This window comes from Mercenaria mercenaria, chromosome 15, assembly GCF_021730395.1.
Source record: "Mercenaria mercenaria strain notata chromosome 15, MADL_Memer_1, whole genome shotgun sequence".
NCBI lineage: Eukaryota > Metazoa > Mollusca > Bivalvia > Venerida > Veneridae > Mercenaria > Mercenaria mercenaria.
In genome coordinates, this window is record NC_069375.1 from 52,447,202 (window position 1) to 52,469,123 (window position 21,922).

Genomic DNA, 21,922 nt, shown 5'->3' on the forward strand with positions numbered 1-21,922 from the left:
TTTAAGTTTCAAGTCTTTATCTTATATAGTACTAAAGTTATATCCAGAAAGCGAAGTTTGTCAAAAAAACATTAAGTATATATGAAAGTGGCATATTTCTTGAAAAAATATCATTAGAGTTATGGAGATTGTAACCACACATGCAGATGATTATTATAAAGAAATATTTTTAATTTCAAGTCATTATCTTATAAAGTACCAAAGATATGTCTATACACAAAGCTTTAGAAAAAAATTAACATGACAATAATTCCAAGTATAACAACTTGATGACCTTGGCCTTTGGTATAACGGGCCCAGCCCCTGCACATACTTTGTTTGTATGTTGGACAATGTTTATGTGAACTAACAGTAAGATATAAGCAATAGTAACAAAGATATGATAGAAAAATAAAGGTTGCCAAAAAACTTTAACCTTTAAAATAACCTAAGTATAACACCATGGTGACCTTGACCTTGGGTATAATGGGCCCACCCCCTGCACATACTTTGTTAGTATGCTGGACAATGTTTATGTGAACTTACAGTAAGATATAAGCAATAGTAACAAAGTTATGACAGAAAAATAAAGGTTGCCAAAAAACTTAAAAATAACCTAAGTATAACACATTGGTGACCTTGACCTTATGTATAATGGGTCCAGCCCCTGCACATAATTTGCATGTATGCTGGACAATGTTTATGTGAACTTACAGTAAGATACAAGCAATAGTAACAAAGATATGACAGAAAAACAAAGGTTGCTGAAAAACTTTAATCAAGAAAGCTCACGCCGACACCGACGCCGGGGCGAGTAGTATATCCCCACCCCCTATTCTCCGAATAGTGGAGCTAAAAATGATATTGTATTTTTTTCCAGAATAGTCAGAGATATCTTATTTAGAAAGTGCAATTTGAGAGGATTTAATGGCAGAGATATTTATCTTAAAGGACTCTAACAACTGATGCCAGTCCTCAATCTATTAGAATAAAAACATTAATGAAACAAAGGACAAACTGATCTAAACAAGAGCTGTCTGTTGACAGCGCGCTCGACTATTCGAAGCATTGATAGAAGTATAGGGTCAAAATATTACCAATGTTTTTCAGACAAAAGAAAAGGAATAGATAAGACAATGTACTTGCAACAAGTGGTAAAAGTTTCAAAGCCATATGACAAACAGGTTAGGCAAAATACGGACTGGTACGAAAATATTAACTGATTTCCAAGTCCAAAAAGTGCCATAATTAAGCTAAAATAGTTGACAGAGTTATGTACTCTTGCCTACAGATGGGAATCATGACGATAAACAAAAGTTAAAAGTTTCAAAGTCACATGTCAAATAGCTTTGACAAAATGTTGACTTGAATGAAAACTGAACCAATTTCCAAGTCCAGATTCCAGAAAGGGCATAATTCAGCCAAAATATTTAAAAGAGTTATTTACTCTGCCTACAGATGGAAATCATGATGATAAGCAAGTGTTCAAAGTTTCAAGGCCACATGTCAAATACTTTTGACAAAACATGGACTTGTACGAAAACTGAACAAATTTCCAAGTCCAAAAAGGGCCACAGTTCAGCCAAATTCCTTGACAGAGTTATGTACTCTTGCATACAGATAGACATCATGATGATAAACAGTTGTTAAAACTTTCAAAGCCACAAGTCAAATAGTTTTGACAAAACATGGACTTGTACAAAAATTGTACCAATTTTCAAGTCCAAAAAGGGCCATAATTCAGCCAAAATAGTTGACAGAGTTATGTACTCTTGCCTACAGATAGAGACTGTTATAATAAACAAGTGATAAAAGTTTCAAAACCATTTGTCAAATACTTTACACAAAATGTGAACTGGTACGAAAAACTTAACCAAGATTTCTAAGTTAAAAGGGGCCATAACTCTGCCAAAATCCTTTATGGAGTTATGTACTCTTGCTTTAAACTGGACATGGTGATGGTACACAAGTGTTGAAAGTTTCAAAGCTTTATCTCAAAGACTGTCAAGATGTGGACTGGTACGAAAAACTTAACCAAGGTGTGACGCCGACGTTGACGCCGACGCCGTGGTGAGTAGGATAGCTCTACTTATTCTTCGAACAGTTGAGCTAAAAATAATTTCGAATGGTTTTCTTTTGAAACTGCTTATTGACAGCCCGTATGTTGACGTTTTAACATATATACAATTTAGAATTGTAATTATTACAGTTCATATGGCTTTCTGAGAGTTGAATTAAATGTATATACCGTTTTACTGATTAAAATAAATTCATAGTCGTTCACAAGTATCTGTTCAGTTGTTTTCTAAATCAAACACACGTTTTTAACTGAAATTTCACTCATTTTGCAACTCGACGCATTCGCAACCAGTCACACATAAATGCATGACTATGACCCTCAATATATAGACTGGACACGTAACACACATACTTTCCTGTAGATACGACAAACATGTAATCAAGGTTTTACAAACACACAGCACATATAGCTATTTCGCAGAGAAAGAAATATATTTCATTCTCAATATAAAACTGAAATCTGTTTGGACTTGTATCGTTTTCTTTCACAAGGAAAGGTAACTTTCTACTTGCGACGGTAAATATCAGTAAGTTAGCAAAATACTATCGTAATCTTCCTCAGTGAAACTTCTGCTGGCTAAGAACCCTTCCTCTATTAAATCTTTCTTCATATTGTCTTTAACTTGGTGAGATAAACAAGGCAACGGCGATCTAGGTAATCCCATAGTGATACCAGAGACTATTTCAAACAATGCCTTGGCACTGGGTATGCCGCCACCTGAAAAACAGTACAAGGGGTATGTAAAAAACTAAACTTAAGCAGCAGCTCATGACCCAGTTGTTTGAAACAACAAGTAAAATTTAAGTTTAACGATCGATTAATTTATGGGATGATATTTCAATATTCAAGAAGACTTAGTAAAATGAATATAACTATGAGTTAAGGATTTTGAAGACTAAAATGTATTTATAGTTAAGCAAAAGATCGCACTGATGTTTTCCAAAAATGATAAGAGCCATGCTATGAGAAAACCAACATAGTGGGTTTGCGACCAGCATGGATCCAGACCAGCCTGCGCATCTGCGCAGTCTGGTCAGGATCCATGCTGTTCGCTTTTAAAGTCTATTGGAATTGGAGAAACTGTTAGCGAACATCATGGATCCTGACCAGACTGCGCGAATGCGCAGGCTGGTCTGGATGCATGCTGGTTGCAAACCCACAATGTTGGTTTTCTCATAGCACGGCTCATAATATTTTGAATCAAATTTTAACCGGCGGTTAGTTAAACGGGCAGTTCAAAAATCGATTAACAAGGACCATATCACTTAAATACCGTAAGTTCAATACATGCAGTAGTTGTTCTCAGGAACATGCCAGGTCATATGTAAAATGAATCTGAACTGTCATACGCCTTTTTTTTAATCCATAAGGGACTACTATTCCACTTGCATGGAATTTGCATTCCTTTTACGCATCCCTTCTAACCGTTTAGAAATATCCAAATCAAAACCAGAGCTGTCAGTTACAAAACATACATACGTACGTACGTATATACATACATACATACTTACATACATACGTACAAATTCGGAACAATAAAAACCAAACTTATAAACCAAATTAAACACCATTATAGAAAATTTTGAACAAAATATTCACAGTAAACAAGATCTAACATTGTGATATTAACATTAATCGAATTAATGACTTGTGTTTAAGATTTATGTAGACAAAGAATGTCAACCTTACCATGTTTTACTTGTATGTTGATAAGCTCCTGAGCTCTGTTCTGAAAAATAGGAAACAGCCATTATTCTAAACTACAGCTGTCACAGGAGTGACGAATTATACCTCCACAATACGGACTTGTCACAGAAGTAAGCCAATGTCAAAGTCGGACTCAAAATCAATAGGGGTCATCTGCTGGTCATGATCAACCTCCCTATCAAGTTTCGCGATCCTAGGCCCAAGCGTTCTCATGTTATCTTCCAGAAACAAACGATTTAACTGTTACGGGTCACTGTGACTTTGACCTTTGACCTACTGACCTCAAAATCAATAGGTGCCTTTTGCTGGTCAAGATCAATCTTACTATTAATTTTCACGATCCTAGGCCTAAGCATTCTCAAGTTATCGTCCGGAAATGGTTTAAATGTTCCAGGTCACTGTGACCTTGACCTTTGACCTACTGACATCAAAAGCAATAGGTGTCATCTGCTGTTCATGACCAACCAACTTAGCAACTTTCATGATCCTAAACCCAAGCATTCTTAAGTTATCGTCCGGAAACCGTTTAACTGTTCCGGGTCTTGAGTCCAACTTGACCTGTATTTTATGATGTTACACCTGTGTACTAAAATTTATGATCCTAGGCCCAATCATTCTCAAGTTACCATCCGGAAACCGTTTAACTGTTCCTGATTATTGTGACATTGACCTTTGACCTACTGACCTCAAAGTCGAACTTGTCCTGTATTTTATAATGTTATACCTGTGTAGCAAACATTATTTAAATATGTCAAGCTTTTCATGAGTTACTGTCCGGAAACCATGAAAACCAACGGACTGGCCGACAGACAAACCCACCACAAGCTCACTCCTAAATACCCACCTCCTCACCACCACCCCCCACACCCCACCACCACAAAAAACAAAACAAAAAAACTTCGTTTTGTGGGGGTATAATAATGAATAAATCAGCACTGATAGCAGCAATCCCTTGCATAAATATGACGGCATCACGCATTTCCTTCGTGTGGTGAAGGTCAGTGGTACTTAACGGTGCATGTCCGTGCTAAATCGCAGGTAGGTTCCCATTTGCTGACAAATGGGAATTCGCCATATATGTGTCAATTTTAAAACTAAAAGAGGTCTAAGTTACTTACGTAAAACATTGAAAGAAAATAAGCCTACTAAACATCTAAATAACAAAGAGACGCTTTTACAATATACAAGGTAAAATTAGACTAACAAATCCCGCAACCTACCTGTAACTGTTGGGCATGTTTCATTTCACCCTTTTCAAACTCAGCTTTGATGTTGTAGAAGCATTTTCCCATATAAGGCGATGTTATAACATCTGGTATACCAAGGCAAAGTGTTGGTAAATATTGCTGGAAATATAAAAACTTTAAAGATACCGTCTATGCGGGTTTTTTTCCCCACTAAAATATGTTATCCCTTAGTGTTAACTTTAAATGGAGGATACACTCACAAGTTGTATATAAGTTGGTCAAATAGAAAAACACTACATTGAGCTGCTTTCACAATTAGATTGGATGTAGTTCCAGTAATTTATTAAAAACTGCAAGTGGTTTTAGTAGTAATACAAATTCATACTATTACTAGTTATACCTTTATTGTGTACTATTTCTTTTACCTAACATTCAATTTTGTTAATAAAACCGGTTTATAAGAGAATGACTGTACTAGACGATTACAGTTTACAAACCGTTTCGGTGCCATAAAATATCTTGTACTTCCGGTTACATGCTTTGGTACAGTTTAATGCTGAGCTAAGGTCTGGGGTAGTGTGTTTAAGTCCATATAATGTAGGTATTCTGTTCTGGGCCAGTTGAAGAAATCGCGGAATTTTCACTGAAAATACATAAGGTTAACGTAACTATGAATATACATCAAGGGTTCATCGTTCAACTTAGGTAAAGTTTAGTTTAGTTTAATCATATTTTATTGCATATTTTCATTATATACATAATATACACATATCTAATACAGAAGTATGAAAATAGCAAATGGGTTGGACTTTAAGTTATACCAACATTATAAGCAGCCCTTCCCACTGCGTCAAATAATTGTAGATTAAACTAATGGCGGTTTTTATAATTTGAAGAAATAAAGAAAAACACATTGAAAAATGTTTCGATTACACAAACAAAAAAGAAAAGAAAAATGTGGAAACAAAAAAGGGAAAAAATGATTATACAAAAACTATGGTTGTACTTCTGTTACAATGCCACCAACGCGACCGACCGCACCCCCCTAACTTAGGTAAATAGTGCTGTATGTAATTGTTTTATATTTAGCCCTAGAAATGCTGTTGTTGCCCGTATGTTTCAAGACAATCTATTCAGGAGGCATTTTTGCTCATCCCTTTTGATAAAACAGGATGATAAGTCCTAAGAAAAGTAGAAAATGATGTCCTTCGTAAATGTGAAAAAAACATAGAAGCGTATGTTTGTTGTGTTAGTATATAGTAATTACAGAAAACAATGCACATGTATACTCACAGTATACACCGGTTGTCGCACTGTATTCATAATATAGGAATGGTGTATTCGGGGCAGCTGCTGCCACTTGCTCTAAATACTCGACCAGCTGTTCTGAAATACACATGTCTGGATTTTAACTATTTATCGCATCCGGAGATAGTTAACAACACAACTCTTTGTTAAGTTTCATGTTCCTTTTAGTTACTATTGTATTGGAAAACTTTAAATGCTTCATCAAAGAAACGCGTAAGTGAAACTCACATTATCTATGAAGAAAACAAAAATACTTGCTGCAACTCGTCTGCTTTGCATAAACCAATTATCTTCTTAAAATATTTAAAGAAGAATGGCCAACAAGATCTAGTCAAATAATTATCCATGATGGCAGTAACAACAATTAGACATTGCACTGTTTAAAACTGCAATATACAAATGTACAAATCGAGGGCGAAACTGGTCTATCTGCTTCTAGTTCTATATACATATAGACCAGTTCCACTCTAAGCCCTCGAAATGACGCGAACATCATAATGAGATTTATCGCGAGCAACTGCTTCAACAAGTACCTTCAGTAGTAGGTTTGTGGTAGGTTGGCGGTAGTGCGGCTATGGCATCTATTCCAATAGCTTCGGCATGCTTTGCCTGAAATATATCAACGGTCGGGCTGAGTTCGGACTTTAGAAAAAAAATCATTCTTGTAATACTGCTCTCATTACTTTAATAGATAAGGTTAAAGCATGTTTTTTTTTTGGTTGGGTTTAACGCCGTTTTTCAACACTATTTCAGTTATATAACAATGAGCATAACCTAACCAGGGTTCCTGGATTCTGTACCAGTACAAACCTGTTCTCCGCAAGTAACTGCCAAATTCCCCACATGAATCAGAGGTGGAGGACAAATGATCTCAGACGCAATGTCTTTTATCAAATCGTCACGGAGAACATGCGCCTCACCCGGTTAAAGGATGTGGATAGCGGTAAATATGTTATGACTGTATTTTTAGATTTAAAGAAAACATTCGATTCAGTTGACCATGAAATTCTTCTGCATAAACTAAAGCTAAACCACTGAAAATGAAAATGCCGTAAAATTATCTAATTTACACCTTTGAAACAAAAGCTAGATGTGTTACGCACGGATCAGATATATAACAACCTTTATTGTTTACAATTTACGTAAATGACAAAGTTTATACATGCGACAATAAAAACATTGATTTATATGCAGACATTTCTATTTTATATGTTTGTTTGTTTGTTTGTTTTTGTTTCCCGCTTTTCAACAGTATTTCAGTTATGTAACGGGCAGTTAACCAAATCAGTGTTTCTGGATTTTGTACCAGTACAAACCTGTTCTCCGCAAGTATCTGCCAACTTCCCCACTTGAATCAGCGGTAGAGGTCGAATGATTTCATACACAATGTCTTTTATCAAATTGTCGCGGAGAACATGCACTTCACCCGATCCGTAGATCTGCGCTCTCACGGGTCTCTACTCTACGGTGCCCCTACAGTGACATGTTACACACTTTTTTTCCACTTAAGTAATGTGAGACTTTTTTTATTTCGTATAAACGAAATCATTTCGTTTAAACGAACGAAATGATTTCGTTTTAACAAAATAACTATTTCGTTTAAACGAAATCATTTTGTTTAAACGAAATCATTTCGTTAAAATGAAATAACTATTTCGTTTAAAAGAAATCATTTCGTTTTAACGAAATAAGTTTAAACAAAATCATTTCGTTTGAACGAAATAAATATTTCGTTTTTACGAAATAACTATTTCCTTAAAACGAAATCATTCCGTTTAAACGAAATCATTTCGTTTGAACGAAATAAATATTTCGTTTTTATGAAATAACTATTTCGTTTAAATGAAATCATTTCGTTTTAACGAAATAACTATTTCGTTTAAACGAAATCATTTCGTTTAAACGAAATACAGTCGAACTTCGATGGCTCGAACTCGAGGGTCCCATGGAAATTAGTTCGAGTTTTCCGTTGTTCGAGCCATCCAAATGGCGGCCATTTTGAATTTGGGAATTCGAGGGCATGATGTGTTACAAACCTTACATCGTAATATATTGTCATATTGTAACTAAATGTGTGTATGATACGATGATAAATAAAAACGAACGCTGAAATATGCTTTATTATTTATTTTCAAACATGACATAGATACGGAAAAAAACAGATAAAACTCTAATATAATTATAAGAATTTGGTGAAGACAACATCAAATAGAAAGACATGAATAACAAACCTTTTTGAATCTTAGTCCAGTACAAATATTATCAAATATATTGCTTTCCAGTAGCCGACTTAGCTATCCCCCCGTATCCGGGTCCTTTACTAAGATGTTCAGCCATGCTAAAGCAGTATGAAAGTTGACGTCGGATCTCCCGTTTTTATGCAGAAAAAATAAAGACAGACGTAGTATGTACATTGCTCAATCATTTTAAATAATTTTATTCGTATAAATCAAAGCCCATTAAAGCATTGCAGTGCACAAAAGTCACTTTGTTTAATTTGTTTGTCGTATACCGACGCTAATTACGTAAGCGTGTGAAAATTATGCACGCGCCGGTTAAAGAGGAAACTTGGCGAATGTCAGGCAGAAGTATGAAAAACTTTGTAAACACAAGCCATCCTGGCAAAAAGTGTCTGTTCGACTGAATAGGTGTAATTATCACTGTAATTAAGCCGAGGGGACCACCAAATGAGTTCGAGAGTTCGAATTTTCGAAGTTCGAGCCATACGAGGTAGAACTATATAAAATAAAGAAGGAATAAATTCGGGACCGGGCAAAGAGTTCGAGCGATCCAGGGTGTTTGAAAGATCCGAGTTCGAGCCATTGAAGTTCAACTGTAAATGTTATTTCGTTTAAACGAAAAAGTTATTTCGTTCAAACGAAATGATTTTGTTTAAACGAAATAAAAAAAGTCTCACATTACCTAAGTGGAAAAAAGTGTGTAACATGTCACTTTAGGGGCACCGTACTACTCCATGAATCTGGAGACAACTTATTATTTAAAAAAAAAAGCAATGAAGGGCGGTGCCAAATCAATATGGCCCTAGATCCTGATAAATCTAAATGTATGCTGATCGGAACAATGCCAAAAGTAAACAAGTCAAGAAATTTTCACCTTACAATAAATGGAATCGTTCTTGTAAACGTTACTAACAAGAGCTGTCACTAATGGTGACAAATGCCCCCGCATCACCTTGACCTTTGACCTGGTGACCCCAAAGTCAGTAGAGGTGGTGTATTCAATAAGTACTATCAGCATGTGAAGTTTGAAGGTCCTGGGTGAAGTGGTTCGCGAGTCAAGTGTCTTCGTGCAAAAAGTTAACGTTTGCCCGTGACCGTGACCTTTGACCTTGTGACCCCAAAGTCAGTAGGGATAGTGTACTTAGTAAGTACTATCAGCATGTGAAGTTTGAAAGTCCTGGGTGAAGTGGTTCGCGAGTCAAGTGCCTTCGTGCAAAAAGTTAACGTTTGACCGTGACCGTGACCTTTGACCTTGTGACCCCAAAGTCAGTAGGGATAGTGTACTTAGTAAGTACTATCAGCATGTAAAGTTTGAAAGTCCTGGGTCAAGTGGTTCGCGAGTAAAGTGCCTTCGTGCAAAAAGTTAACGTTGGCCCCGGTGAGCTTGACCTTTGACCTGGTGACCCCAAAGTCAGTAGAAGTGGTGTACTCATTAAGTACTATCAGCATGTGAAGTTTGAAGGTCCTGGATGCAGTGGTTCGCGAGTAAAGTGCCTTTATGCAAAAAGTTAACGTTGGCCCCTGTGACCGTGACCTTTGATGGGGTTTGGACAAGAAGTGTTTCAAAGTTTTTCCCTATATAAATCTATGTAAATTATAAAAATAAACAAAGGGCCATAACTCACTTACAAATTGTTGAACCAGTCTGATTTTCAGGGGGACACAATAAGGGTACCAATTAATACATCATTCTGACAAAGTTTGGTCGAAATCCCCCCAGAAGTTTCTGTGGAGATGCGATAACGAGAAATTGTTAACGGACGGATGACGGACGACGGACGACAAACGCAGAGTGATTTGAATAGCCCACCATCTGATGATGGTAGGCTAATAATATACTATTTGAACTTTGATAGGAAATTTATTTTTTAAAGCATACATATTGCCTATTATGGACCACTGTTGGGCAATATGGGGTATAGGCAACAAAAAACATAAATAAGGTTTGCAAATTGCAAACGAAAAACCAGCCTTCATACATATCCGTTAGCTCAGCTTTACAAAACAAACTTCAATAAGCCTTTAAATTTTATATTAAAAACAGTTGAAAAAGCTGTCCATATAGATGGTATGCATAATAACATGGTTAGAAAAGCGCTACTTCTAATAGTTTTAAAGTTAAAGCTACTCGTTTGGGTTAAATTTCCAACCTGTTCGTTTCCACCAAGTTTGGTATAGAATGTATATATGACATTGAACAAAATTATTTTGGATGAAAATAAAAGTACGATATTTGGTAAAAATATGAAAAGAATGTACATTTTCTGCAATAGTTCAAAAGCGTTGCAACGGTTTACTAACTTCTGCACAGTATTTTCGGTTATCTATAAGAATATCTTGCAAAAGTCTTATATCAATAAATTTGTACCACTATTCACTTTTAGGGTACTCACTTTTTATGGGTTTTTGAGAGAAATTATTTTTTGCCTAAAATGTGTGGGTTAGTCCCTTTAAAGCCATAAAGGGAGGTTATCAAAAGCAGCAAGTTCTATAAAAAAATCTACTATGTTCATTTTTATTCAAATCTTTGACAAATATTTGAGAAAACAATTTTTAGAAATCGGATTTAACGACAAATTAGTATGTTTTATGTTCATTATGGAAAACGTGGCAGCCACATTTAAACAAAGGCATTATGAGTCTTTAACTGGTTACCTTTCCTTTACAGATGTAAATACCACATGGTACAAATATTAGTTTTCAAAACAGTAAATAATATGATCGGAATTGATGACTGTTTCAAACAATACAATATACAACTTGAGATCAAGTTCACGTAATGCCATTGCATAAAGTATAAGACCTTAAAATACATTTTCTTATTATAGTATAAACGTTTAGAATAGACTTATTACTGTACTATTCATAAACATAAATAGCCTTAAATGTTTTAAAGAAACGTACACATAAATGTTTTACAGAGTAAGTGTTTGTTCCTTTTTCAACACCAGTAGAACGAATCTGTTGCACAATATGTCTTCATTTTTCTTGTCTGTCATAAACTGTATGAATGAGTGCGGTTTCCGTACGTGGTGATGGTATCTGCATCAGCGACGGTAGATATTTCATTTTCGACGGTGCATGTATGCATTTGTTGTTTGTTTTATTTCAATTTCAGAAAGCCATATTTTACCATTAAATTAAGAATAAAACAATGCTCAACTTAGCAAAGTTTATTTACAATGCATTATCTTTAAGATCAAATTTATTGTAACACGTTGACATCATACATTCCCCATGCAACATTCCCCATGTAGAAACATTCTGTAGAACATTATGTCTTATAAACATATTGTCATTTGTTTACCCTCCATCTATTTACTGACTGTTAAAGGCTCCTAATGCCTTTGTTTATAACGTGGCCACCACATCTTTTGTTTCCATCTTTATAAATAAAAAATGTCTATTTCTTGTTAAATCCTACTTTTCGATAATTGTTTTCTCATGTTTTATGCCAACCACAGTACTGACAAACACAGTAGAAAATATTAGAATCTATTGTTTATGTTTACCTCTTTGAATCTATTGTTTATGTTTACCTCTTTTCTTGCTCTAACTGGATAAGTTCATGTGTAATATTGAAAGTAGTGATTTTCTGACCATGGAAATAAGCATAATATCTGCATCAGTATTTGGATTGCTGTTTGATCTGTTTTAACATAAACTTAAAAGCCTTATGTAACTGTCTGCATTACATGACTTTTTGTTGACAAATATGTACATGTATACATTATGTATTACAAAAAACTGTATAGTTTACGTGAATAAAATCATCTGTCTATCTGTCTGTCGGTCTTTAAATAAAGCTGTTATTAATGTTGATATAAAATATACATATTACAACAATATTCATTTCAATAAAAGCAGAAAGTATTTCCGCTTAGAAGCTGTTCCCAACACAAATAGTATGGGGAATCTAGCAGAACTGATATTTGTGAATAAACTATAATTTTACCAGCTCCTGGCTTTCTTTCAGGTTCCCCGTTCCAATGTGAAGGATAATGTAAAGTCTGAAAAAAAAGTGATTATTTCGTTTCAATTAGTATATTCTGAAACCGAGTATTATCTCATGCACCCGGTACTTAATCGATAAATTACATGTACTCCAAGTGCGATTTTAGTATTTTCAATTTTTTTAAGCCGCGATCTCACTGTCACGGTTTGGTCTCCCGGTTTATCCCGGTTCAGTGATCTGGGATAAACCTTGTTGTTCATCCTTGTTGAACCGACGTACAACCTTGGCGATTCCGTGAACGTCCGGGAAGATCCTTGATAAACCTTGTCGAACCGGCAAACGGCCCCGGTTGTTTTAAAATGTTTAATACAACCGGGAATCAACGGGAACGATGGCCAAAACCGGCATATTCCGTGCAATATCGGCGCAATGCCGGCAATTTCCGTGGTATCATCGGATATCCACCGTTTGTCTACCGTGATATTCCGTAGTAATCCGGGGTCACTGGCAATCACTTTATACACGGTAGAGCTTCGGCGAACTCCGGCCCCGGGACGGCATAGCGCAGACAAAGAACGGTATGGCTCCGTATTGTACTAGTTGGGGTAAGGAAAGTTACGGTAAGCCCAGGTTTATTCGTCGATTAACTCCCGGTAATAGCCGAAAAATGCCGGCAAACCACCGGTAGTCCGGTAGAACCCCGTTTCACAACGGACTGTCCGGGTTTAACCTGGTGTGTGCCAGCTAATTCCGGCCACACGACAGTGACAGAAGGTGAGGACACGGATCTACGACGGTAACAGACGGGACGGTGAAGTTGCGGTGACATAAGGTAATATGATGATATAGTATATAAAAACACTGTGAAAATCCAAGTTTGGGGAGGGAGGTTTTAGCCTTCCAGCAGAGTCTTCGTCCGTTGGGCTCTGTGTTTGCCTCTCAATAGAGTCGGTTTTTAACTTGGTAATTTTCTGGCAGTTTCTTCGTCTTCGGCATGATGTTTTGCTTCAAGTGACAACAAGATAACTTATGGGGATCGACGTGCATCTTGTTTTATATGCTAGTAAGCACCGGTAGGCGCCGGTGTGTCACCGGATCACAGCCGGGCTATGACAGGATGCTACCGGCGGTCATCGGGGCACTAACGGCTATGACCCGGGTCACTCGGGATTACACCGGGATCAATCGGGTTCACGCCGGACAATCACCGTGGATATCCGGTGTCAGACCGGGACTAAACCGGGACCAAAGTGCAGATTTTGCTTCATTATCGAGGATTTACCGGGACACAGTCGGGAATATGAGATCCAACTTTCATTTTTGCAAAAAAATGCCACGTTTCATCCAGGTATACCGGCTAATGTTTACCGGGAGGAACCGGGGCCGTCACAGGGAATGTAGGATCGGGGCTAAACAGAAAGTTATTTAGTTTAGTTTAAACATATTTTATTGCCAATATATACATATATAAACAGATAACTACGTCAATTGTACATATAATAGGCAAAAGGGTCGACCAACAGAAAGTTATTTGCGGGTTGAGCTACTTTATGTCCGACTTGCCTACGGAAATTGCCGAGTGTCACTGCGGGTCGAGCTACTTTATGTCCGACTTGCCTACGGAAATTGCCGAGTGTCACTGCGGGTCGAGCTACTTTATGTCCGGCTTGCCTACGGAAACTGCCGAGTGTCACTGCGGGTTGAGCACTTTATGTCCGACTTGCCTACGGAAACTGCCGAGTGTCACTGCGGGTTGAGCACTTTATGTCCGGCTTGCCTACGGCAATTGCCGAGTGTCATTGCGGGTTGAGCTACTTTATGTCCGACTTGCCTACGGAAATTGCCGAGTGTCATTGCGGGTTGAGCTACTTTATGTCCGGCTTGCCTACGGAAATTGCAGAGTGTCATTACGGGTTGAGCTACTTTATGTCCGACTTGCCTACGGAAATTGCCGAGTGTCACTGCGGGTTGAGCTACTTTATGTCCGACTTGCCTATGGAAATTGCAGTGTCACTGCGGGTTGAGCTACTTTATGTCCGACCTGCCTACGGAAATTGCCGAGTGTCATTACGGGTTGAGCTACTTTATGTCCGACTTGCCTACGGAAATTGCCGAGTGTCACTGCGGGTTGAGCTACTTTATGTCCGACTTGCCTACGGAAATTGCCGAGTGTCACTGCGGGTTGAGCTACTTTATGTCCGACTTACCTACGGAAATTGCCGAGTGTCACTGCGGGTTGAGCTACTTTATGTCCGGCTTGCCTACGGAAATTGCCGAGTATCATTACGTGTCCACTACCTTAAAAGAGAGTGCACGACTTAATGATAGACCGGCTATATGACTGGAAATAATGTCAGAACCTTAAACTAATTCCAACTTGAAATTGGACAGATGTTTATAATCTTAAGTAACTTCTGCAATACAAGAAAAAAAGTCCTCAAAAGAAATCCTAGCCAGACTGTGAGAATTAAGTGATATCTAAAGGCAGCTTCCATTAGATTTTAATTAAACAAAGTATTGCAAATTTAAAATGAAATCGATTAAACGAAATATTAGTAGCATTTCTTTATTTACATGCATGTATTACATAATAAAATTAAAGCAGTTGCTGAAGCATTTTATAAATAATTGTCATTACTGTTTATGAATTTCGAGCAAGTATTAATTTCATCAAATACCCAACCCATCTGCAGTAACATTGGGAATATATTTTTGTGTTACGAATCCCCAACGCATGTTTTTTTAAAACTCCAATGCCAACCAATTTGTTTTTGGAACTTGCATGCATAAATCTGGTTCTGAATTTTGCCAACCCGCCTCTTTTTGACGAAGGCGGTAAAATACTAACCTTTTTCTAGAAATCTTAAAATATATTTCCCCCGATATTCAAAGCAAACATTTGTGTTACAGTATACCAGCAGTGAAGCATTATAGTATATGGCCCACAGTACTTAATGGACACTATCATCTCAAAAATGAGCCATGACATTTTGAGGACCTTTTCCTGTGTTTCATTTCCTCATATACTGCTTATTCCGCACCGAAAACCAAAAAGCTTTTGAATTAGTTGAAATGGCCAATCTATTGCTAAAGACTTATTTGACGGAGTGGGTCAGTAGCTAAAAACGTTCTTCCCAACCTCCAGTTCACATGTGAATCTGGATCATTTCTAACCAAAAGGCGCCGATTCCGTCAACAGATTAAAAATGTTTTAGTTTCAAAATGACTAATTCGAAATTTCTATTAGCAGTATTCAACTGCGATAAAATGTCTTTTTTTTGGATAAGATCATTTTCAAAAGTGTCCTTGCGGACTGTCAAACTTTAAATTTTAGAAAATCTTCATTGATTATAAAACAGTTTCATGTGATATTCAATAAATAACCTGTCAGAAACCTCCTTCCATTTTTCGGCTACTTTCATTCTCTCTTTGCAGGACAGGCTCATTCCTTCTGCCAGTGTACCATTTACTGAATCAAACATTATAATTATAAACAACACAAAAGTAAGTTAAATAATCGAATTTTCACATATTCAGACAATTTCTTTCATCCTTTTGTAGTCTTTAGAAAATAGTCTGAAAATAGTCATCTTGACCATCTTTTTTTTTTTTTTTGTAAATTAGGTAGAGTTTCAATATGGCCTAGAGTTTTACCCAAATGACCCTGTTACATTTTTTTTTCTAAATTTTAAAGACATGGGCATTCTAGTCTCGTCTCAAAAAGATCGGATAGAAAATGTGTCCCTTGAGTGCTAACAACGCATTTTTTATTATGATTTTACCTAGTGAGATGGTTTTTGACCATAGCTAATCTAGTTTCAAACCTGATATACATGTCATGGATATTAACATTCTGCAGTTTTATGAAAACCAAATAAAAGATTTATATAGTGTTAACAATGCTTTCTATTATTTGAAAATAACGTAGTTTTTTTACCTAACATAACCATTTCAAACAGGACTGAGACAACAAAATATTTAAGAAGATAAAGTAGAAAAATTGTCCTCTTCATTTTTTAACTTAGATAACCTAAGTTTGAACTTTGATGATTTCATACAGACAAACCTTTTTTACAAAAATATAGTATGATCAAGTAGAAATGTGATCTCTAGTGTATATCAAGAAATATTTTCCTATCACTTCTATTACTCTTTGACCCTAGGTAACTCAGTTTTGGACTTGTCACGACTCCATTGTCAAAGTGTTATAAAGAACAGGTAAAAAGGCGGCCTCTAAGAGAATCAGCAGTTTTTAATTTAACCTAGTGACCTGGTTTTGACCTTGAAATATCTCAGGAACATTACTGGAGGAACCATTCTGACCATGTTTCATCAGAATACAGCAAAATCTGACCTCTAATGTTGACAGTAAAACTGCTGAAGACGAACGACACAGTCATGAGGCCAGGGTATACAATAGTTGACTTGAACCCACACTGCTCATAAATACACAAGAATTTTCTAAAGGTTCATAAAAGAGTGTAAACATAATTATTATATCAGAATTCGTGGAATTATGTACTGGGATACTTACCGAACATTCCATTAAAATGTGACTTTTCGAAATACTGAACGCATCTTTCAAAATTTGTATAATCCACTTCACTGAAAAAAAGAGTAAAACTGAAAACAGACTGTGTTTCCATATTTCAAAATTGTTATTAAATATAAGGTCTTTAATGTTTTCTATATGAAATAGTTAATAAGCTGTCTTACCCGTTGTTGCTGAATGGCGTAAATGGTGCAACAGCCATCCCCTCTAACTTGCTTTGTGTGGACTGCAATAAAAAGAGATCGATGTATGCACCTTAATATTTTTATATGTTAGTTTGTGGTGAAAGCAGACCTATTACTTATTAGTTATAGTGATTATATATTGTGTTTGAAAACAAATTTTAATTAAACACTGCGACTTATTTTAAAAGCCCTTTGTGTTCTTTAAGTAATAACGTATTTTTAAATCGTGTTAAAAAAGTAAAGACAATAGATGGGCTATAACAACATTCAGTTGAACTACGCGTTAATGATCATCGATGTTCATGGATTTGAAAATGCTACTTATGTCCTTCCAGGCGGGTTTATCAGTCAATACAACTATACGTGTTATTATAAACGTCGATTTGTGTATAAAAATGTTCTATATAAAGTTTTAAGCACAGCCGATTGGACTTTGAAATGAAACAGAATTACATACCATTTGGCATTTTTGCAGGGATCGAATGGATCTGGCACAGAAAGTCCTTGTCAAAGTCCCTAACATTTTACGTCTTTACACCAGTCTGGCGAATTTACGGCGGAAAAAGTAAACACACTGAAAGGTTAGACATAATGTCATTATTTTCTTTATAATGAATTTCTAAGATTCCCAACCGTGGACATCCCACTGTCCAACCATCGCGCATTGATTGACAATAGACAAAGACATGATCAGACAAAATACCTGTTTTCGTCCCAATTTAAACCCAAATAAACCGCAGTGAAAAATGGGTCCATTAATTAAGGAACATTTTAGGGATCTAAATCGATACCAGTTTACACACTCCTGCATTTGTGTACTTTAGATTGATAGATCTATATAAGAATGTGTAGTATAAAACCTTCACATTTTGTATAACATAGTTCACTAATCAATACTAATATATTTGTCTTACAAGTAGGCCATGGCCACTCAATTAGTTTATGCGAAATTACTATACATGTATGGATTATAGATCTAGATATATATATGCATACAGTTAGATTATACATGCACACAGTTCTATCTATATTTGCATTACATTACACCGTGTGCAGATTATAGAAGTTTAAATGTAGAAATGCTTGATAAAATAACTTACCTAGTTCAGTTTGGCAGTCAGCATATTATACTTTATACTTGACGTGTATACATACAAGATAATCATTCACTGTTTTGAATCTACTACGACAATAACACTATATAATCGTTTGTTTGTTATTGGCTGATCTTCTACTCCCACACGATGATTTAAACGACAGCACGTTTATATTACTGTTTGATTGTTATGGTTCTCATGCATCGTTGAACTCAAAAAGGTTGTCAGTGGTTAAGTGCATACAAAAATATTTTCTGTATTGAAAAGTTTTAATGAAGAAAAATCATAATTAACGCTATCAGTTAATCAGTTTTCATAAAATAAAAATAGGACTTGTGCTTCAACATGTACAATATCGTTTTTATATACATTTAATTTCCAATAAAAATACATTATTTGTTTTTTCCGACCTCCGTGACCTCGGCTATTTCGTGTAATTAATCAGTATTGCCGTTACTGTTGTCTATTTAATGCTAAACAATAAGTTTAGATTAAAGATAAGATTATAATGAATGTTGTATATGTTTTACTGTTATAATTTCAACATGAAAACAAACAATTAGTCAGTGTAATACAAAGCAGCAAGTAAAATATAAAATGGTCTGGAGTAACTATTGACACGAGTTCAAATCATTTTCAACTGAATTAAATTTTCAATTGAATGCGCAAGGACTGGTAGATATTTAAGGATGGAGAAAGAGAAAGTTTGGCACCCAATTTTGATTAAATCACTAGATTCTATATTTGGGATGGGATAGAACTGAAAAAGTATATTGATTCGAAATCCCTCATATTTAATTCAAATCAGAGTTATGGGGATTGTTTCTCTTGGTGTAGACTTTGATGGTAAACAAGTATTTTAAGTTTCAAGTCAAAAGCTTTGACAGTAACAGAGATATCTGACTTTATCAAAAACTTTAACCAAAAATTCTAAGTTAAAAAGGGGCAGAATTCTGTCAAATTTCAAATCAGAGTTACGGGAACTGTGTCTCCTGGTGTAGATTTTGATAGTTAATAACTATTTTGAGTTTCAAGTCAAAAGCTTTAATAGTAACAGAGATATTTGACTTTATCAAAAATTTTAACAAAAACTTCTAAGTTAAAAAGGGGCATAATTCTGTCAAAATTCAATCAGAGTTATGGGGATTGTTCCTCCTGGTGTAGACTTCGATAGTTAATAACTATTTTGAGTTTCAAGTCAATAGCTTTGATAGTAACAGAGATATTTGACTTTATCAAAAAATTTAACAAAAAATTCTAAGTTAAAAAGGGGCATAATTCTGTCAAAATTCAAATCAGAGTTATGGAGACTGTACCTGCAGGTTCCATTTAAAGAAAATAAAATCACTATATAAGAGGATCTTGCGGAAGCACCGAATGCAACCAAGCAAAGTAAATAGCAGAAACTGAGGGGTGCATGATATCAATACAACCGCTAATCGTGTAATAACATGCGGTCTACCTACTGTTCAATATAATCAATGTCTAATAGATATGTGTAGAGCTTTTGCCAGAACGGTGAAAAAAATGTACATTCTGTTAAATATACTGGTCAAGTAAAACTAAAGATATTTTGGAAATAATCTGAGCTTTGAACTGGTGATTAACAATGTTCTTTTTTTGTATTTAATAAAACTTGTACATGATGTTCTAAAATTTACACACGGCATTTGGGGTTTTAAATGCTAAAAAATCTTTTTAATGAAAATGTCTGGTCTGGTGTTGTACAGAGGTGTTTGTCTCTAAGCCTTAGATCTGTCTTGGGATGAATGTGTCTGCCTGTTGGAGTTTTCAATTTATGGATGTGTTTGCGACTTGGAGCTGTCTTTGTGTAGAGGTATTTGATCCTTGGAACTGTGTTTGTATAGACATGTTTGCCCCTTTGAGCTATCTTTGGATAGAGGTGTTTGCTCCTTGGAACTATCTTTGGATATAGCTGTTTGCTAACTGGAACTGTCTTTGCTTAAATGTGTTTGCTCTTTGGAGATGTGTTTCTATAGAGGTGTGTGCTCCTTGCAGTTGTCTATGTATAGATATTTTTTGCTCCTTGGTGCTGTCTTTGTGTTTTTTATTTGCAGTTGTCTTTGTATAGAGGTGTTTGTTCCTTTGAGCTGTCTTTGTATATAGGCGTTTGCACCTTGGAACCGTATTTGTATAAACGTATTTGCTACTTGGATCTGTCTTTGCAAAGAGGTGTTTGCTCCTTGCAACCGTCTTTTCCTCTTTGGAACTGTCTTTCTATGGATGTTTTTCCTCCTTGGAACTGTGTTTATATATAGAGGTGTTTGTTCCTTGAAGATGTATTTGTAAAGATGTGTTTGCTATTTGCAGCTTCCTGCAGTTGTGATTTTATAGAGCCGTTTTTGTTTTGTTTTGGGTTTAACGCCGTTTTTCACGTTAACCTAACCAGTGTTCCTGGATTCTGTACCAGTACAAACCTGTTCTCCGCAAGTAACTGCCAACTTCCCCACATAAATCAGAGGTGGAGGACTAATGATTTCCGGCACAATGTCGTTTATAAAATAGTCACGGAAAACATACGCCCCGCCCGAGGATCGAACTTGCGACCACTCGTTCCGTAGACCGACGCCCTACCTACTGAACTAAGCGGGCGGGTTTTATAGAGCTGTTTGCTCCATGGAATCGTCTTTGTATAAAAGTGTTTGCTCGTTTCAGCTGTCTTTGTATAGAGGTGTTTGCTACTTGGAGCTCTCATTGCATAGAGGTATATGTTTCTTGCAGTTGTTTATGTATAGATGTTTTTTTCCTCCTTGGTTCTGTCTTTATATAGAGGTGTTGCTCCTTTAATGCGTCTTTGTATAGAGGTGTTTGTTCCTTAGAGCTGTTTTTGTAAATATGTGTTTGCTATTTGCAGCTGTCTTTGTATACACGTGTTTGCTCCTTGGAACTGTCTTTGTTTAGACGTGTTTGCTCCTTGGAACTGTCTTTGTATAGATGTGATTGCTCCGTGGGGCTATTTTTGTATAGATATGTTTGCTCCTTGGATGTGTCTTTGTATACGGGTGTTTGCTCATTGGAGCTGTTTTTGTATAGATGTGATTGCTCTTGCAGCTGTCTGTATAGATGACTGCTCCTTGCAGCTAATTTTGAATAGTGGTGTTTTCTCCTTGGAACCGTTTTTGTATAGAGGTGTTTGCAGCTTGCAGCTGTCTTTTCATAGAGGTGTTTGCTTCTTGGATCTGTCTTTGTATAGAGGTGTTTGCTCCTTGGAAATGGCTTTGTATACAGGTGTTTGCTCTTTGGAGCTGTCTTTGTATAGAGGTGTTTGCTCTTTGGAAATCGCTTTGTATAGAGGTGTTTGCTGTTTGGAGCTGTCTTTGTATAGAGGTGTTTGCTGTTAGGAGCTGTCTTTGTATAGAGGTGTTTGCTCCTTGAAAATAGCTTTGTACAGAGGTGTTTGCTGTTTGGAGCTGTCTTTGTATAGAGGTGTTTGCTGTTTGGAGCTGTCTTTGTATAGAGGTGTTTGCTCCTTGGAAATAGCTTTATATAGAGGCTTTTGCTGTTTGGAGCTGTCTTTGTATAGAGGTGTTTGCTGTTTGGAGCTGGCTTTGTATAGAGGTGTTTGCTCCTTGGAAATAGCTTTGTATAGAGGTGTTTGCTGTTTGGAGCTG

The 21,922-nt window shown here is 36.2% G+C and overlaps 1 protein-coding gene across 1 annotated transcript; it reads right to left on the minus strand.

Annotated features, from left to right (window-relative positions):
• Positions 1 to 739: 739 nt before the first annotated feature.
• LOC123554638 (N-acetylneuraminate lyase-like) lies at positions 740 to 18,431 on the minus strand. The gene is made up of 12 exons (XM_045344900.2): positions 18,294 to 18,431; positions 17,651 to 17,767; positions 17,173 to 17,234; positions 16,991 to 17,061; positions 15,841 to 15,925; positions 12,457 to 12,511; positions 6,795 to 6,870; positions 6,247 to 6,339; positions 5,451 to 5,596; positions 4,987 to 5,112; positions 3,749 to 3,788; positions 740 to 2,776 (listed from the first exon to the last, which is right to left on the minus strand). Exons 2-12 carry the CDS (start codon positions 17,714 to 17,716, stop codon positions 2,583 to 2,585), a joined length of 1,014 nt encoding a protein of 337 aa, XP_045200835.2. The 5' UTR covers positions 17,717 to 17,767; positions 18,294 to 18,431; the 3' UTR covers positions 740 to 2,582.
• Between the last annotated feature and the right edge of the window lie 3,491 nt (positions 18,432 to 21,922).